At 31.3% G+C, this 18597-nt stretch overlaps 1 protein-coding gene across 6 annotated transcripts in view; it reads right to left on the reverse strand.

Moving 5' to 3' along the window:
- LOC145297667 (unconventional myosin-XVIIIa-like) overlaps positions 1-18597 on the reverse strand; it is a 794600-nt gene that overhangs the window by 29279 nt on the left and 746724 nt on the right. For all 6 annotated transcript variants that reach the window (XM_080143864.1, XM_080143857.1, XM_080143848.1 and 3 more), the window contains 6 exons: positions 14638-14739; positions 12484-12594; positions 6006-6129; positions 4250-4377; positions 2651-2764; positions 364-480 (listed from right to left, as the gene is read on the reverse strand). In XM_080143864.1, coding sequence (XP_079999990.1) covers positions 364-480; positions 2651-2764; positions 4250-4377; positions 6006-6129; positions 12484-12594; positions 14638-14739 — 696 coding nt within the window. The remainder of the gene's footprint in view (positions 1-363; positions 481-2650; positions 2765-4249; positions 4378-6005; positions 6130-12483; positions 12595-14637; positions 14740-18597) is intronic.

An 18597-nucleotide genomic window follows, 5' to 3' on the forward strand; every position in this document is an offset into this window, starting at 1 on the left:
TCACACAGTAATGTCTCAGGCTGGAATGCTACAGATTTGGTTCTAGCTGATGGCACTCAGGTCATAATGTTTTTCTTACTTTTACCATCACGATTTTGTATACGGTACAAAATAATATAAAATAATTAACTGAGAATTGACTATGTGATGTTATGGTAAATCTAGATAAATTAAAATATCATATTTAAGTGTATTTTATGACAGGGCAACACTGGGTGCTCCTAGCTATTCATCCATAATTTATTTCTTTTATTATTATTTTTACGTTAAACAAGATTAAGTTAATAAATATAAGTAAACACAAAATTATAACTTAAAAAAAAATGCACAAGCAAAAAAAAACAAAAAAAAAAAAACACTGACCTGCTTGACGGCGGCTGTATATTTTGTAACCGCCTCATTTCTATCTTCTTCTGTTTCTTCAAGCTGTGTTTGAATATCTGTTAGTTCTCGCAACACTGTCATGTACCGCGTTTCAGCCTAAAACCAGAACACACAAAATTAATCAGTTCAATAGAAAAACAGATTTGGTTTAAAAAAATCATTGCTTTTTTTGCTGAAGAAAAATATCACGGAAAAACATTGTATTCCACATTGTAAACTGAAAAGGCCATATTCTAGAATCCTGGGATTCTATTGTGTGTGTGTGTGTGTATATATGCAGATGGGTGTGGCTCAGAAACTAAGGAATGAGGATGAAGAATTGTAGGTTTTGATTTCGATTCTAGCTGATGGCACCCAAGTCATATATATATATTTTTTTAGTTATTATCTCACTACCATATATTAGGTACAATATAATAATCAATAGAGAATTGTCTCTACAATAATAAATATGTAATCTGCATAAATTAAAATATCATATTTAAGCATATCTTACAACTGGGCAATGCCAGGTGGCGTCCTAGTTAAAAATAAAAATCAGTTTTTGTATTTTGCCTATCTACCATTCATTATTGCTTTTTTATATGGCAGACCGACTTATCTTCCCGTTTTATGGGATTTCTGCTCAGATTAGCAAATATGATAAAATTGATTTTTATTTTTAATTAAAATTCTAATCAGTTTTTCACAATTTTTACTGAGGATATTTATTTTTTCCTGATACATAATTAATATCAAAGAGTTGTCAGCTAATTTGTTTATAACTGCAAGTTTCACCTGTGTAACTCATTTTTAGCAGTGCCTCATACTGTATAAGCACGGCACGGCACCTTCTCATCTTAGGATACATCTGACATAAGTGTATAATTTAAAAGAAAATTATCTCCCCTTTTCTTGATTGGTCAAAGTTATGATCTTGTGTTTAGATTGAAAATCTATAAATATCACAAGTCTTGAAATTTCTTTTGGGCACAGCGACTTGTTAAAGGTAGTTAACTCCCTAGGAATAGAGACAGTTAATATACATAAAATGCTATAGATGATCCTCTGAACCTGGTTTAAAGGTTGATGTCATTCACTGTTCATGGTTATCCCCAGTGCTGTTCTAATGGATGATGTCACAAAACAAACTTTCAATACATTGGGATTTCCTAAGAAATTTATCAACAAAAATGACCTTCTATTTGATAGGTTTAAACTGCTTTCAAACTTTGGAGAGTTACAAAAAAATTAATTTTTTTTGCCTAACTCTTCAAAATTTGAAAGCATTTAAAATGACTGACTTGAGTACAAGAAATTAAAATATTTATGTTTCTGAATTTTTGAGATGGGGATATATAAATTGAATTATTCAGACTACTGTTCTCATATTGAGTATTTCTTGCACAACATTTTGGTCAATGTAACCTCTGTCCTTCAGGTGTATCTTATTGGACACGGGAATCATTTTGTCAACCTCTAGAATCTGCATAGATTTTCAATCAAGATCCTTTATTTAATCAACAAGAGTAGCATGCCCTTGTCTTGTTCTGTCAGCCATGACTGGGTAGAAGTCCTAAGTAATTTGTTGACCTTCTGCCTAGAAACTATATACTTTTTGATGGGATCTAATATTTATTAGCAGAAGATCTTGCAACCGGATCATCATTGTCCACATTATTAACCAATGTATACATAGAATACTTTTAGGATCAATTCCAACAATGTGGCTGCAATATTTGGAGGGCACATTCATACTCTGGCCTCATTTCAAACATGACTGGACGATGTGAACTCTATCCATCCATCTATGCAGTTTATAGATGTGCTGATAACTCACACTGATCAAGGGTTTATGTCATTTGCATATCGAATGCCAACTTTCATTGGACAATATCTAAACTTTCACTCTCACTATTCATATAATGCAAAACAAAGAAATGAGAGCATGCTATCCTCGTGGATTAAATAAAGGGGCTCTTTTCAAAATTCTGTGCAGATTCATAAATTTTACAAGATACATCTGAAGAAGGTCAGGGGTTACATTAATCATGTGCAAATAACACACAAGATGAGAACTATAGTTACAATACAAGCTTCCTGGTTTATTTAATTTCATAATTACATTATTTTTTATTAAAAAATTTAATTGATTTCAATAAATAATAATAAAAATCGAATAATGTGCAAGTCTTGTAAAAACAAAAATTAAACACATCGAGAAGTAGTCATATAATTTCATCAATATAAAGATGACTTTTGAAGTATACAAAGATGGTGAACTCACATCTTGTTTTCCCTTCGACAGATCCTCAATTTGTTGTTGAAGTTCTTCCAGTTCAATCTCAAGATTTTTCTTGGCCTTCACAGCAGAAGAAGACGTGAATTGTGCATCTTCAATCTACAAACGAAAAAACAAAGGAAAACATTTAATTAATAAAAAAAAAAGTCAAGCATGCGAAAATTTATTTTCACCATGACTAATGTTTGTGCAAAATTAAAAAAAAAATAGGTATGGTTATCGTGAAAAGTGCGAACAAACATATGGAAGTGAATTACTATGTCCAATCCCTCCTTTGTTGGAGGACCAACAAATGTTGGGTATATAGGTATTTAATAAGAGTGTTTGCAATGTGGAAAAAAAAAAATGGAAGAGGAGATAAACAAAAACAAAAAAAGTAAATAACAATTGGAAACAATATTTGTGAAAATTTTTATTCAAAAAGTAATCAATTTATTTTTAAGGTGTATCTTGTGGAATTACCAAGGACTCATGGCATAATGAGTACTAAGTAAAATTCAGTTGTAAGCGACATTATTCTGGAGGTTGAAGGTTCAATCCTCAGTGCAGGCGATGCTACAAATGCAATTGCAAATTATTTAAAACTTCTACCCAATCATGGTTGATACAGGAAGAGCATGCTACCCCTGTGGATTAAATAAAGAGTTCCGTTCAAAATTCTGTGTAGATTCCAGAGTTCAACAAGATACACCTAAAAAAATTTATTTTCTCTGAAAAAACTTAATTATTTCCTGCCCTAATTGGCTAATCACCACCACGACTCACACAACTGAAACTCTGTCTTTAACTATCAGCAGACGACAATAAGGGCAGAAACTGCAGCTGGTTGACCTAACAGCTGACATCACTTTCACAACATGATTTTCTATTTTACGTAAATCTAGACTTGTTAATTAATTCTGCAAAGACACATCGTCGATATACACAAATGTCACCATATACAGAAAGTGTTATTAACAATTCTTACAATGTTTGAAATGTCTGCTCAAGCCTTCTACAGAAAAAAATAAATCTAATATATAAAATGCTATATGTCTACGTTTGCCTGTCTCCATATTTTCAAACTATCTTCTCCGAAACTAAAAGTTGCAGAGCGGTGCTAGGGGCCTCAAATGATTGGATTTTTTAGGACTGTTCTTTTATGGGTCTTTAGCTGGTTAAAATAGTTTTTAAGGAGTCAAAAATGGTTCAAAATTGAAAAAAAATCGTTATAACTTTTGTACATTCATCTTAGTTTATTTTTAATTTTTAATCATTTCATATGCGTATCACATTGCTACAGCTTTGAATGCTACAGTTGTGCTTTCGGTTTTGATTCTAGCTGATGGCACCCAAATACTTTTTTTCTTTACTTTTGAAATCACAACTCTATAATAATATATTCAAAATCTGGACACATTAAAATATCATAATTAAGTGCATTTTATGCCCAGACAAAGCCCACCCCCCACCTGATCATATATAAATATATCATATATAAATATATCATATATAAATATATCATATATAAATATATCATATATAAATATATCATATAAATATATCATATATAAATCTGGTTGTGCAATTTCATTTTCGACTCACCTGGTTACGCAGCTGTCGAATGACAACCTTGAAATTTTCTGAGTTTTGTTGCTTCTCTATCACTGCCTCAGCATCCCTCAAGAGGGCTTTTGTTCGACGAAGGTCTTTCTTTAATTGTTTTATGTTATCTGATATTAGAAAAAGAAAAGAAAAAGAGAATTTGAAAAGACAAACAAAATAAAAGACAACCATAATAGAAAAAGCAATCAAAAGACAAACGATATATATATATATATATATATATATATATATATATAAACAAAAACAACTTTATGGAGTCAGCTTCGTTGACGTGTAAATAAAAAAAAAAATGGAGAAAAGTGTTAGTAAATGAATATGTCTATTTGAGTATAGACAAAAAAGACAAAAGGGTTAGAAAGTCTGCATGGTGTTAAAAAGTCTTGTTAGTAGGAAAGGGAATTTGGTTTGGTTGTTTTACGGCATACCAACCCTTTTCAGGTTATTTAATGCAGAATGCAGTTATTTTGGAAATAGTATCCATGTTGCATCCAGTTATTTTGTAGAAGGTTTTATTCTTCAAGCTTTTTGTATCTTCAATCGTTAGTTTGTAGTGTTTGGTTTGGTTGTTTTATAGTGGGTTTTTATCGTTTTTGTTTCCTGCCCTGCAGAACATGAATGAGTTTTGGGAGAGAAAAAAGGGTTACAGTATTAATGCATTACGTTTTAAGTTAGGAAACCAGTCAGGAAGTGGGAGAGATAGAAAGAGAAAAGGGAAAAAGGAAAAAAAGGGAAAAGATGGGTTGTTGTTTTTGGTTTTGCAGAACATAAGTTTTTCAAAAGGAAGTAGAAAAACAAAAAAGCATCAATGTTAGATGCATTTCGTCTCAGGAAGCCAATATCTTCAGACAGCCTAATCTGGTAGCACCAGGAATCTTCTCTTTGTAAGGAAAAGAAAAGTGCTCGTATATGAGAATGATTTTACGTACAGTAGACAGGTGTTGAAGTTGTGTGTGTGTGCGTGCGAGCGCGTGCGTGCGTGAATTATATTAAGTCCATGCGCATGTGGCGGTCGCCATATTGAATTCTTAGGTCTTCTTGTCAAAATCGAATTCGAGGCCATAGATTAAGGAGGATTTCTGCTGTGCCCCGAAAGAAAAGTTTTGAGATTGGTCAGAATAGTAAGACAAATAATAAGCTAAGGCAAAGAGCAGCAAGTCAAACAGCGTAGACAAAACAAAGGTATGAATCGAGGTGACAAATGATGTCACATTTGTCGAGCGAAGAAAAAAACAAAGGGTTTCAAATCAGTCTCTCTGTGGAAGCTGAATGAAGGGGAAACATCGAATAATGTAAGTCTGCCATGGGTTTCACAAGACATTTGACCCATAATATAGAAAGAAAACTTTGATAATCGCTAAGTGCGAAATGTTATACCGACCCAACATCTCTCCGCATGTCACTATTTCAGTTAACTAAATAATTAGATTAGAGAATGCTAGTCTCTCTCCTGAATAAATTTTCTCCTAAAGTAAAACTTTAAGAAACTTTCAGGAACATCTTGCATCTTTCCTGCATGAAAAGTGTTTTTACATATAAAGTACTTTGTTATTTCAGCTGTCATAATTGAAAAACAGATACTGCACTGTTATCTTAGCAGAATATATTTGAATTGTATATGATGCATCTTCCCCATAACAGTCTTCAACTATCATCACTAATGGTTCTCAATAGTTTTAACATATTTTACTAATGTTAATCGTTGGATCATAGTCAGAAATACTGTGAAAATAATTACCACTGTTTCGCTCCGTGTCACGAATAGTGAATTCTTGGAGTTGCCGTTCCAATTCCCTTTTGTCCTGCATAAGAAGCCTTTTGTCATCGTATTCTTCTTCCAGTTGGCTCTCTAGTTGTTTCAGCTGAAACGGGGAAATAGTGTGGAAAAACAAATTTTTCAAGTTAGAAAATCAGATAGCAGCACAAGTAAAAATTGCAGTTCCAAATGTTATGAGCGCATAATTTATCATATATATATATATATATATATATATATATATATATATATATATACAGTGATGATCATATTTATTGGCACGGTAAAATAAAAGTTATATTTTGTCTAATAAATTCTAAAAAAGGGATTAAATTAAAGAAAATAACAAAGTATATTATGTATTTTTAACTGGCCTTTCCGATGCAGCAATCGGATTTTAGAAAATATAAATAACAAAGGAACAACAAATATAATTGCAAAAACCCCTTGTTCAAAATTATTGGCACGATTTATTTAATAATCAATTGTATAGCCTTTGGCCTTGATTACCTTCCTCAGTCGCTTTTCATAGTTTACAACCAAGTTGTTGCACTCTTCAGTAGTAATTTTAGCCAACTCTTCCTGACAATAATCCTCCAATTGAATAAGATTCTTAGGCTTCCTTTGCATTACCCTCAATTTTAATGTTCTCCAAAAATTTCAATTGGATTAAGGTCTGGGCTTTGTGATGGCCACTCTAAAACATTAATATGATTGTCCTCAAGCCATTTCTTAGTCAGTTTAGCCGAATGCTTTGGGTCATTATCTTGCATGAACCACCAACGACGACCAAGTGAGAGCTCTTTAGCAGAGTCTTTCAGGTTTTCATCCAATATTTTAACATAATCTTCCTTTTTTATGCTACCTGTGACCTTAACAAGTCGCCCTGGTCCAGAGGCAGCAAAGGATCCCCAAAACATCAAACTGCCTCCACCGTGCTTCACTGTGGGTATGGTGTTCTTAGGCAGGAAAGCTTCGCCAGATTTTCTGTAAATATAAGACACTTTATTATGGCCAAATAACTCTATTTTCGTTTCGTCAGTCCATAGAACACGTTTCCAGAATGCAACATCTTTATCAATATGACGTTTTGCAAAGGCTAGCCTTGCTTTCAGGTGCATAGGCTTCAATAAGGGAGTCTTTCTCGGACGACATGCTTTTAAACCAGCTCTCTTCAAAACTCTACCAACTGTATGTCGAGATACATTCACTCCAGAGGTGCTCTGTTCATCAACAATCTCCCCAACAGAGATCCTTGGGTTTTGTTTTACTTGTCGAACAATTTTCCGTTCATCTCTTGGGGAAAGAATCCTTTTTTTCCCTCTACCCTCTAAACTCATAACGTGGCCTTGCGATTTGAACTTGTTTATTATGGCTCTAACAGTGGATTTGGGAAGGTTTAGCTTCTTTGAAATCTTATCATAGCCCTCCCCATTGGTATGGCATGCTACAACAAGCTTCCTGACGTCTTCGCTGTGTTCCTTAGTTTTAATCATGGCGATTGAAAATTATAATTTAGTCACTTATAATAGTTTAAATAAATCGCTATCTAAAAATTATCTGAAAAAAATTATTCACTGAATTAGCGTTAAACAAGCATAATATGGCTATAAAAAAGTTCAGAAAGCACGTAAACCGGAAATTGATTGATATTATACTGATACTAAAAGAAAAACAAAGCTGTGCCAATAATTTTGAACAAGGGTTTTTTGCAATTATGTTTGTTGTTCCTTTGTTATTTATTTTTTCTAAAATCCGATTGCTGCATTGGAAAGGCTAGTTAAAAATACATAATATACTTTGTTATTTTCTTTAATTTAATCCCTTTTTTAGAATTTATTAGACAAAATTTAACTTTTATTTTACCGTGCCAATAAATATGATCATCACTGTATATATATATATATATATATATATATACACACACACCTATAAATTTGTGTTTTTCTGTGTATTGATATTCATATTAAAAAACCTTTTTTCTATTTATTAAAAAAAAAAAAATACAACTTTGTTATATATGGGTCGTGGAATTGCATTCTATCTGCAAAAGATCTAGCTAATTTGCATATTCGTTTAAACATTCATTTTAATTAATTCTCTATTAGATTTTTGGTTTTCTTATGAGATGATCATCTTTAACTGTTAACTATTATGTGTAATTATATTCATGCAGATACTCTACATGAATTATACTTGAGTAATATTTACATAAAAAGATTATAGTAAACACAAACCTCTTATATATATTTATATATGCGTATATATATTTGTTTAAAAGATTTTGTCTATTGAACTCTTCCTACAGTTTTTGGTCTACAAACATGAAATTGAATACACAGGGTATTCAAACCATTGCAAAACTTTATATTTGGGTATTAGCCGGAGGGGGGGGGGAATCAGTGTAAAAGTGAGAAAATTAAAAAAATGGAATTTGCCAGGTGAAGGTTGAACAATGGCATTACAAATATACATGCATGTGTAACGTAATAGCTACTGGTTCATGTTTTAACTTTTAGCCTTGCAGCAAACACGTCTTCATAGCTCAGGCATTAACGTCGAAGGAAAAAGTAAATCGTAAGCTAAATGTTTTGGTTTCGATTCTCGGTGGTGGCGCACGAGTCATTTTTTTTTTTTTTTTCAAACTTTTTAAATCATTAATTACTGTTTATTGGGTCCAATATGAAATCTGCATTAATAAAAAATCTTGTATTTAAGCGTATTTTACGACCGGCCAATGTTGGGCAGCCTGCTAAAGTGTGTGTGTGTATATATATATATATATATATATATATATACATATATAATTATTTTATTTTTTTTTTTTTTTTACTATAATAATTATTATATTCCTACAGACACTAGTGTTTCATCCTTTCAGGAATCTTCAGTGCAGGGTGTCACGATTAATACCAGTCGAACGATTCGAACCCCGCATCATCAGACATCTCTGGCTCGGTATATATATATATACATACACACACATATTTTCCGTGATATAAGTGTTGTTTTAATTTTAAAATAAAATACATATGAAATATGTTTCTAAGCCAAATTACAATGCAATATTTTAAAATAAATATTTGTTTAAAATTAATATTTCAACAATAGACGCTATTTTCAGAATTTTATACATTTTTTTATTGCCCTCGACATGATGGTAAATTGAAAAAAAGTTAGTAAACAGTTTACGTGTTATGCGTCTGCAATGTTATTTTACAAATGCCAGAAGAATACACCTGGCATGCGTGATATGAAAGTTATAAACATATTTCATATCTATTTTATTTTAAAATTTAAACAATGCTTATATCACAGAAAACACATCTGACTTTCATATCACGCATGCCAAGCATATTCTTCCGGCATTTGTAAAATAACACTGAGATGAACAACACGCACGCAAACTCTTTACTAATTTTTCTTCAATTTACCATCATGCCATGGAAAAAAAAAATGTATAAAATTTTGAGGATGGTGTCTATCATTATAATATTAATTTTAAACAAATTAATGTTTATTTTCACAATATTGCGTTATAATTTGGCTTATAAACGTATTTCATTTTATATATATATTTTATTTAATTTAAGTAAAAAAAAAAAATTACCATAGTCACTACAATAAATCTACTGTTTCAGTTTAATGAGATATCATCAGGTGACAATAACCGTCTAGTCTTACTCAAGGCTAGTGTTTTAATGAGGATGAAAACTAAACAAAAAAAATAAAAAAATTTTTTTTGGAGTTTTGCAGGACTTTTTCTTAAAATTAATAATTTCTATGTCATGCATCTAGACACATGTGTTAGCTGTAAGCAAGGGGAAACTATTTCAATCAGCAGCTGCCAGTTCTAATGAAGGTAGCCTTTGTTACTTAAATTATGTCAGAATGGCTAAGTACATTTTGTGGCAGGAAATGAGGAATTAACTAAGGGAAAGCCGAATAACAAAAGGAGAAAAGGTGTGAGGCATATTCCAAATTTCTGCGTGTATATATTATATATATATATATATATATTTTTTTTTTTTCAGAAAATTTAAATGAGATAAATCATCGATACCGTCGGTTTCCAAACTGATAGTAGAGGACCGTTTTAGATACTCATATCAAGCTCTCTTTAGCCAATACTCATCTCTTTTATAACCAGAATTGGAATCATATATTTTAATTTTAAATTATTATATTGGATAAAAAAGGAATATAATTGTAAGAGCTTATTTGGTTGGTTGTTTTATGGCATATCAACCATTTTCAGGTTATTTAATTCCAAATCCAGTTATTTTGAAGAAAATTTTTTTTTGATAGAATATATTTGTTTTTTTTTTTGAGTCGGTTTCTATTTGACCCATAGTTGGGACCCTAACAGAATGGCCCTGGGAGCAGTGGCAATTAAAGGATGACTCCATACTCCCCAAAACCTGCAAGCTGGGGCCTCACCATCGGATATCCAGGACCTTGTAAGAGTTTAATACAGTATCCCTTAGGCTAGATAATCATTCGCCCCCCCCCAAAAAAAAAACAAGACTAAAATGAAATGCTTAAATTTTAAATATATTTTTAATATAAATTAAATAGAAATTTTGATTGTGATTGGTTTTTAAATTTGGAATAAAAATCAGAAAGTTATAATTTTAAATTTGGAATTTATATAAAAGTTAAAAAAAAAAAAAATTAATTAAAGTTAGGCTTTAAATTTAATAACATTGCCTTATCTGATAAAATAGGGTTTTATAATAAAATGTATATATAATAGGGTTCTTCAGACTATTTAAAAGAAACTCACATTTTATCCATATTAAATAGGGTGGATGAAAGAATATAAACATGGTATACGATATATGTAATAAAAGGAATAAAGTTAAACATAAATATATAATAAAATAATTATATATTTTGAAATGGCTTTCAGAACTTACAAGATTATCTTCCTTGGACTAGTTGATTTAGAAAAGGTTCTGTTTGGGACCGAAAACAGTTTAAAATTGATAGAATAAAATAAGATTTTTCATAAAAGACGCAATAAACAGTTCAAATATATTAAAATATTATATAACGGAAAAATTTTAAGCAAATAAAATTCCTTTTTTTCTCTTTGTTTTCTTTTTTCCCTTTCTTTTGTCTTCTTTAGCGTCCAAAACATTAAACGGTCATTTTTTTTAAAATTCAATTACTTGAATTTTAGGTTATTCAGAAAAAACGAGATTTGAATGTGATCTAGTAAGATATCTATATGATTCCAATTCTGGTTATAAAACAGACGAGTATTGGCCGAAGAGAGCTTGATATGGCTATCTAAAACGGTCCTTTATTATCAGGTTTGAAACTGACAGTACTAAACTTTCTATAAATAAAAATATAAATAATGCGCTCTTATTTTCTGAATTTTTCCTTATAATAGAGCACTCTGCTGGAATCCTTTTTTCCATATATATATATATATATATATATATATATATATAAATACACACACACAGAGATTTTATCTGCGGCTTAAGATTTTCTTTCACAAAAGTCTACAATAACAGAAAAAGAAATAGATTTAGAAAAATCCAGAAAGCTCCAGAATTTTCCAAAACTTTTAAGAAAGATCGAGACGGTTCTAAAAAATTCTAATATTGAGTGGCATTCTTTATAAAAGGTTTCCCATTAATCCACATTAATTGTTGGTTTGCTAACATGGCGAGTTCAACTTCAGCTCCAGCATGATTCCAGGTTTATAAATCTAGTCTAATGAATCTTTTTTAAAGCCTCCTGGTAAACAAAAGGTAACTTTTGAAATATTTCTCTGATCAAAGATACCATCTATTTAAAATTTTAATGTTTCTTCATGTAAATAATAAAACTATTTCTCAGCATACTCTGACCTCCTTCTAATGCCCTCATTTATTTCACTGAAACTAAGTTTACCAAATTAGGTACTTTTACAGTTCAATCAAGACATTAAAAAATGAAAATATCGAAGAAAAAAAAAAAAAAAAAAAAAGGTTATATTGTATGTATCCATTATGGAATGAAGTTCTCTGGAAAAAAAATTTCACTTAATTTCATCGAGTAGTTTCTTTTTTTTACAGCGAAAAAACAATTTGTAATGATACCGAGCAAAAGGTTTGATTTTTTAGGAACAAAAGCTAGTATTAAAGATGGGGAGGGAGTGTCGGCGCTTTAAATGGAGTTATCTCTTCATGGCATGTTCAAAAAATTCCAAGATGGCTGACTTCAACGTGATGTCATAAAAACGTGTTTTTCCGTTGTAGAAAAAAAAAAAAAACTACTTGATCAAATTAAGTGAATTTTTTTTTTGATCTTCAGTCCAAAATGGATACGTACAATATAATCTTTTTTTTTTTCCGATATTTCCATTTTTTAATATCTTGATTAAACTGTACAAGTACCCCAAATTTAAACAAGTAAAATGTTTTTTTTTAAATTATCAAAACTTAAAAAGACAATAGTTTACCTTTTTCTGCGTTGAGTACCGCATATTTTCCAATTCTTCTTCTTTGTCATCCAATTCTTTCATGTTTTGCTGGCGGAGATTCTGAATATTCATCTCCAAACGTAATTTTGTCTGCACAAGAAATAAAAGAAAAAGTTTCTTTATTAATAACAAGAATTGAAATCTATGTGCTGTAATTAACAGATGTACTTCAATTGAATATAGTTTAGTATGGAAGCACAGTTTTAGGTACAATATCTACATATTTTTGTTTCAATCAAAAAAATTTATATTTTGTTTCATTTAACTAGTTCTTCAACTATTTTTTTTAATAAATTAGAACAAGTCACTGTTCTGCAATTTCTCTAGGTTGAGTCCTCAAACATCAAACTCCCTCACTTAAATATTCTCATTGTTTTCAATGATGCAAGTTACCTTCGATACTTTGGAATTGAGATCAATATTTTAAAAGCTTATAATAGTAATCAGTGATCACAGTGAGAAACGAGCACTTAGCATTCACTTTTCTTCTTTAAAAAATTTATGAAATAAAATAAAGATTAAGATTTTATTCAATTAAAAATTCAAAAAAATCTAATTTAAAAAAAAATCTAAAACAAATGTGGCTAAACTTTTGATGAGCGCATTTAAATTAGCACAACTTCCTTCCTATTTTTATTTTTCATATTACATTTGAACTTAGGCTTAATAGTTTATTTGTTAAATATTCACACACACATATATATTGTTTTATTTATATAGATGTTACACTTGAACTTGGGCTTTTAACGTTAGGATTAATGAAGATCGTGTGTGTCTGTGTGTTTTTCTTTAATTGAACTTATAATTATCCTTAGCACTAATATGCAAAGTTTGCTATAATAGCATTGCCAATCTTCCTGAAAAACCGGTGCTAGAAAGATTAATAAATTGTTGTAAAAAAAGGACGGGGGGGGGGATGGAAAAAGGGAAAGATGAGAAAAAAGTAAAGATGAGAAAAAAGTAAAGATGAGAAAAAAGTAAAGATGAGAAAAAAGTAAAGATGAGAAAAAGGGAAAGATGAGGAAAAAGGGAAAGATGAGGAAAAAGGGAAAGATGAGGAAAAAGGGAAAGATGAGGAAAAAGGGAAAGATGAGGAAAAAGGGAAAGATGAGGAAAAAGGGAAAGATGAGAAAAAAGGGAAAGATGAGAAAAAAGGGAAAGATGAGAAAAAAGGGAAAGATGAGAAAAAAGGGAAAGATGAGAAAAAAGAAAAAGATGAGAAAAAAGAAAAAGATGAGAAAAAAGAAAAAGATGAGAAAAAAGAAAAAGATGAGAAAAAAGAAAAAGATGAGAAAAAAGAAAAAGATGAGAAAAAAGAAAAAGATGAGAAAAAAGAAAAAGATGAGAAAAAAGAAAAAGATGAGAAAAAAGAAAAAGATGAGAAAAAAGAAAAAGATGAGAAAAAAGAAAAAGATGAGAAAAAAGAAAAAAATGAGAAAAAAGAAAAAGATGAGAAAAAAGAAAAAGATGAGAAAAAAGAAAAAGATGAGAAAAAAGAAAAAGATGAGAAAAAAGAAAAAGATGAGAAAAAAGAAAAAGATGAGAAAAAAGAAAAAAATGAGAAAAAAGAAAAAGATGAGAAAAAAGAAAAAGATGAGAAAAAAGAAAAAGATGAGAAAAAAGAAAAAGATGAGAAAAAAGAAAAAGATGAGAAAAAAGAAAAAGATGAGAAAAAAGAAAAAGATGAGAAAAAAGAAAAAGATGAGAAAAAAGGAAAGATGAGAAAAAAGGAAAGATGAGAAAAAGGGAAAGATGAGAAAAAAGGGAAAAGGAAAAAAGGGAAAAGGAAAAAAGGGAAAAGGAAAAAAGGGAAAAGGAAAAAAGGGAAAAGGAAAAAAGGGAAAAGGAAAAAAGGGAAAAGGAAAAAAGGGTAAAGGAAAAAAGAGAGGGTAAAGGAAAAAAGAAAGGGTAAAGGAAAAAAGAAAGGGTAAAGGAAAAAAGAAAGGGAAAGGGAAAAAAGAAAGGTAAAAGGGAAAAAAGAAAGGTAAAAGGAAAAAAAGAAAGGTAAAAGGGAAAACGGAAAATGAAAACAGGAAATGTTTGTGAACAAATAAAATGAAAATTAGGGGTTTATACAATTACAAAAAAAATTATTTAAATGAAAAAATGTATAAAAAAAAACAACTGAATTACTTGTTCCAACTGTTGAATTTGACCAGCTTGGTCATCAAGTTCTTCTTCTTGTTCGGCCACTTTGGCTGCCAATTCTTGTTTAGCCCTTTTCAAAGCCAAATACTGCAAAAATAATATAAATAAATAAATATTACAAAGAAGAAAATAAAACACAAAGTTTACTGTGAAGATGGAAACAAAAATACAAATCACAATTGCATTATTACTTTATGAACTATCAGTATAATTTAAAAGAAATTAGAAAAAATAAATAGGCTTATATTTATTCAAAAAGATATGTGTTTATCAGAAATCGGACGCAAGTAGAGAAATGTAGAAATGTCTTTAAGAATTTTGTCATTTTTACTGGTGCTGTTTAGATAGTAGACAAAAAATACTTCTAGTTGAACAAACTTCCCAGCTGGAATAAATATTTTCTGAGAGAAACTAAAGCAAATTAGATTTTTAATGTAAATTACATGATGCAAAGTGCTCATCAGAATCAAATATCAGTTTATCACATGCATTGCTACTTAGGTCTATCTTGGAAAATCCATCTAACTTAATTTTATATATTAAATTTATTAGAATATTGAAAACAAATATCTTGAAGATTATTATATCTAATTTGTATATACTAGTTAACTACCCATATTATGGACCATCTCTTTGTGGTATATGGGAAAGCATGTTTGAGATAAATATTTTCCTAAAATTTAATAAATTTGCCTCTAGTCACTTTAATAACCTTTCATTAACAATACTGAACTTGAGCTGACCAGCTTAATAGTTACACAGTTTGTAAATGCTTCCCAGATTTCTAGATGAATGGTTTGATTCTCGAAAGGGTTTGCTTGCTCAATCACAAACTTGTCGAAGCATGTTGCTGTTCAACCAATGTTTGATGTGCCACGAGCTGCACAATATGTAAAATAATCGCCGTTAAGTCTGCATCACCATTTATTCATCGTCATGGGATTTGTAGGAATTTATGAATTCCTGCTTGTTGTGCTTGTACAACACCTTTTTCTTCATGGTATGGTGTGCTTGTACCACATTTTTTCTCATGGTATGGTGTGCTTGTACAACATTTTTTCTCATGGTATGGTGTGCTTGTACAACATTTTTTTCATGGTATGGTGTGCTTGTACAAAATTTTTTTTCATGGTATGGTGTGCTTGTACAACATTTTTTTTCATGGTATGGTGTGCTTGTACAACATTTTTTTTCATGGTATGGTGTGCTTGTACAACATTTTTTTTCATGGTATGGTGTGCTTGTACAACATTTTTTTTCATGGTATGGTGTGCTTGTACAACATTTTTTCTCATGGTATGTTGTGCTTGTACAACATTTTTTCTCATGGTATGGTGTGCTTGTACAACACCTTTTTTTTCATGGTATGGTGTGCTTGTACAACATTTTTTTCATGGTATGGTGTGCTTGTACAACATTTTTTTTCATGGTATGGTGTGCTTGTACAACATTTTTTTTCATGGTATGGTGTGCTTGTACAACACCTTTTTTTTCATGGTATGGTGTGCTTGTACAACATTTTTTTTCATGGTATGGTGTGCTTGTACAACATTCTTTTCATGGTATGGTGTGCTTGTACAAAATTTTTTTTCATGGTATGGTGTGCTTGTACAACATTTTTTTTCATGGTATGGTGTGCTTGTACAACACCTTTTTTTTCATGGTATGGTGTGCTTGTACAACACCTTTTTTTTCATGGTATGGTGTGCTTGTACAACACCTTTTTTTTCATGGTATGTTGTGCTTGTACAACACTTTCATGGTATGTTGTGCTTGTACAACAGGCACTGCACATTTTTACTGATAGGTCACCACTTAGCAACACCAAAAACTACTTCAGGATAGGGGTGGGATTAATAGATTGACAGTTAGATGATGATGAATACTATGATAGGATTGAAAATCTCCACAGACCATCCCTTTAAACAACAGCCAACCCAAAAAGCAGCAGTTCTTTTCCCTTTGTCAGAAACATTACTCAAAGAAGGTAAGGACAAAAAGGGAAGGATCATGAGTTACGAGAATGTCAAAAGTAAACCCAAGGTTCATTTTCTACTTTCGTTCTTTAAAGTTAAAAGTTTGCCATCACTGACGAGCCGAAGCAAGATACTAAAAGACGTTATAGAATGCAAGTTGTACATCAGGGTTTTTTTGTATCTTAGACGGAAGAACTGACAAAAATCTACAGTCTATCAAACAGAGTAGAATAACAATATTTAGGAACCAGATGTTTATTTTGATATAGTAAGAAAAAAAAAAAAAGATCCCATGGCAGCAACCAAATATAAAGGTCCCTCAATGGCAGAGATACTCCTACTCTAATAATTTATTTTCTCAAACTGTTAGACATCGGAATTCCCTCCGTTTTCAGCTTCTCCTACTGTACTAACATGCAGGAGTTAAAACGTAAGCAGACATCTTGCTGCTCAACTCCTTACTCAGAGTGTCCATGTATAGACATGTATAGATGGCCCATAACATACAGCAGCCCCTTACATCTCGGTGGAAGTTTTCCTTGTTTGGGGGTAAATATGGGTAAAAAATTAGAGAAAAAAAAAAAAAAAAAAAAAAAAAACAAGCAAGTTTCAAATAAAGAACATAGTTTCAAACAAAAGTCATATTTATAGGAAGACGTGAAAAAAAAAAAAAAATCTAGGCTGCCGAGCTATGTTTTTGTTTTACGGCATATTAACCTTTTTCAGGTTATTTAATGCCGAATCTAGTTATTTAATGCCGAATCTAGTTATTTTGAGGAACGATTTTTAATGGAGTATATTTGTTTAAGTCAGATTCTATTAAACCCATAGTTGTGACCCTAACAGGTACTACCACTCTGGGTCAGAGTGGACCTGGGAGCAATGTCAATAAAAGGGTGGCTCTACACTCCCACCATCGGATATAATTTTAGGTCATATCCAGGACTGCCAGAATTGGACAAGGCATTCTTGTAAAGAAGTGGCTTGAGATGGGTGCTAGTCTAGCGACACTGAAGAACTGCTATACAGCGAAATAATGTCTATGAATGACTATGAATGACTATAAATAAGCCCAACTCCACTCCTCCTTGGATAGAGAAATGTCATAAATGATCTCACTTGCTGCTTACTTAGCGTTATGATAAGCTCTTGGTTAAAAATAAAAAAAAAGTCGTGCAATATTTATATAAAAAGACATTTGAAGATATTGTTTACAGGTGTCGATCCAATGAGCGAGACGATAGAACTGCTATCAACTAGATGGTTGTAGTTTTTGATCCCTAGCTTGGGATGGGTGCGAGCCTAGCTGCGTTAAAGAGCCGTAATACAGAGAAACAGTCTGTCTGTAGATGAAAATTATTTTTTATATACCTACAGATACTAGTGTTTCATGCTTCTGCAATTATCAGTGCAGGAGATGATGATCGACACTGGTCAAAGGTTGCGAAACCTGCGACGAAGCCACCTTTGGCTCTATTAGCAAGGAACATACCCTGTGACCACTGTTCATGATCACCACAAAATTAAGGGAAATTTTAACATTTATGAAACTTAAAATTTAATAAAGACAACCTTAAAGTAATCAAGTAACACAAAGTTATGGGCTTGCACACAAGGCTAGGTGACCGACTTCTAATTTCCCCAGATAGTGCTCAATTCTAAGATTCTTTTATTTATTTAAGGGGCGACAATAATTATCTATATATATATAAAAGGCAAAACGGCCGCTCGTGTTTTTGTATGTCCAGGGGATTTCGGGGGTGGGGGGAGGGTGTCACTATGTTTTACAACTTTTTATATACTCCCTAGATTGTAATATCTACGATTTACGAACGGTCGCTGTCTCTACATTTATTTTGAGCAAGTTTTTTTTTTTTTTTTTTTTTAAATACCTGGTTTCCAGTGTTTGTTTGTCTTTTTTGTATAAATAAAGTGAAACTGAATCGAATCAAATCAGCTTCGTAGCCGG

This window comes from Euprymna scolopes, chromosome 2 (genome assembly GCF_053919585.1).
Source record: "Euprymna scolopes isolate OS-2025 chromosome 2, ASM5391958v1, whole genome shotgun sequence".
NCBI lineage: Eukaryota > Metazoa > Mollusca > Cephalopoda > Sepiida > Sepiolidae > Euprymna > Euprymna scolopes.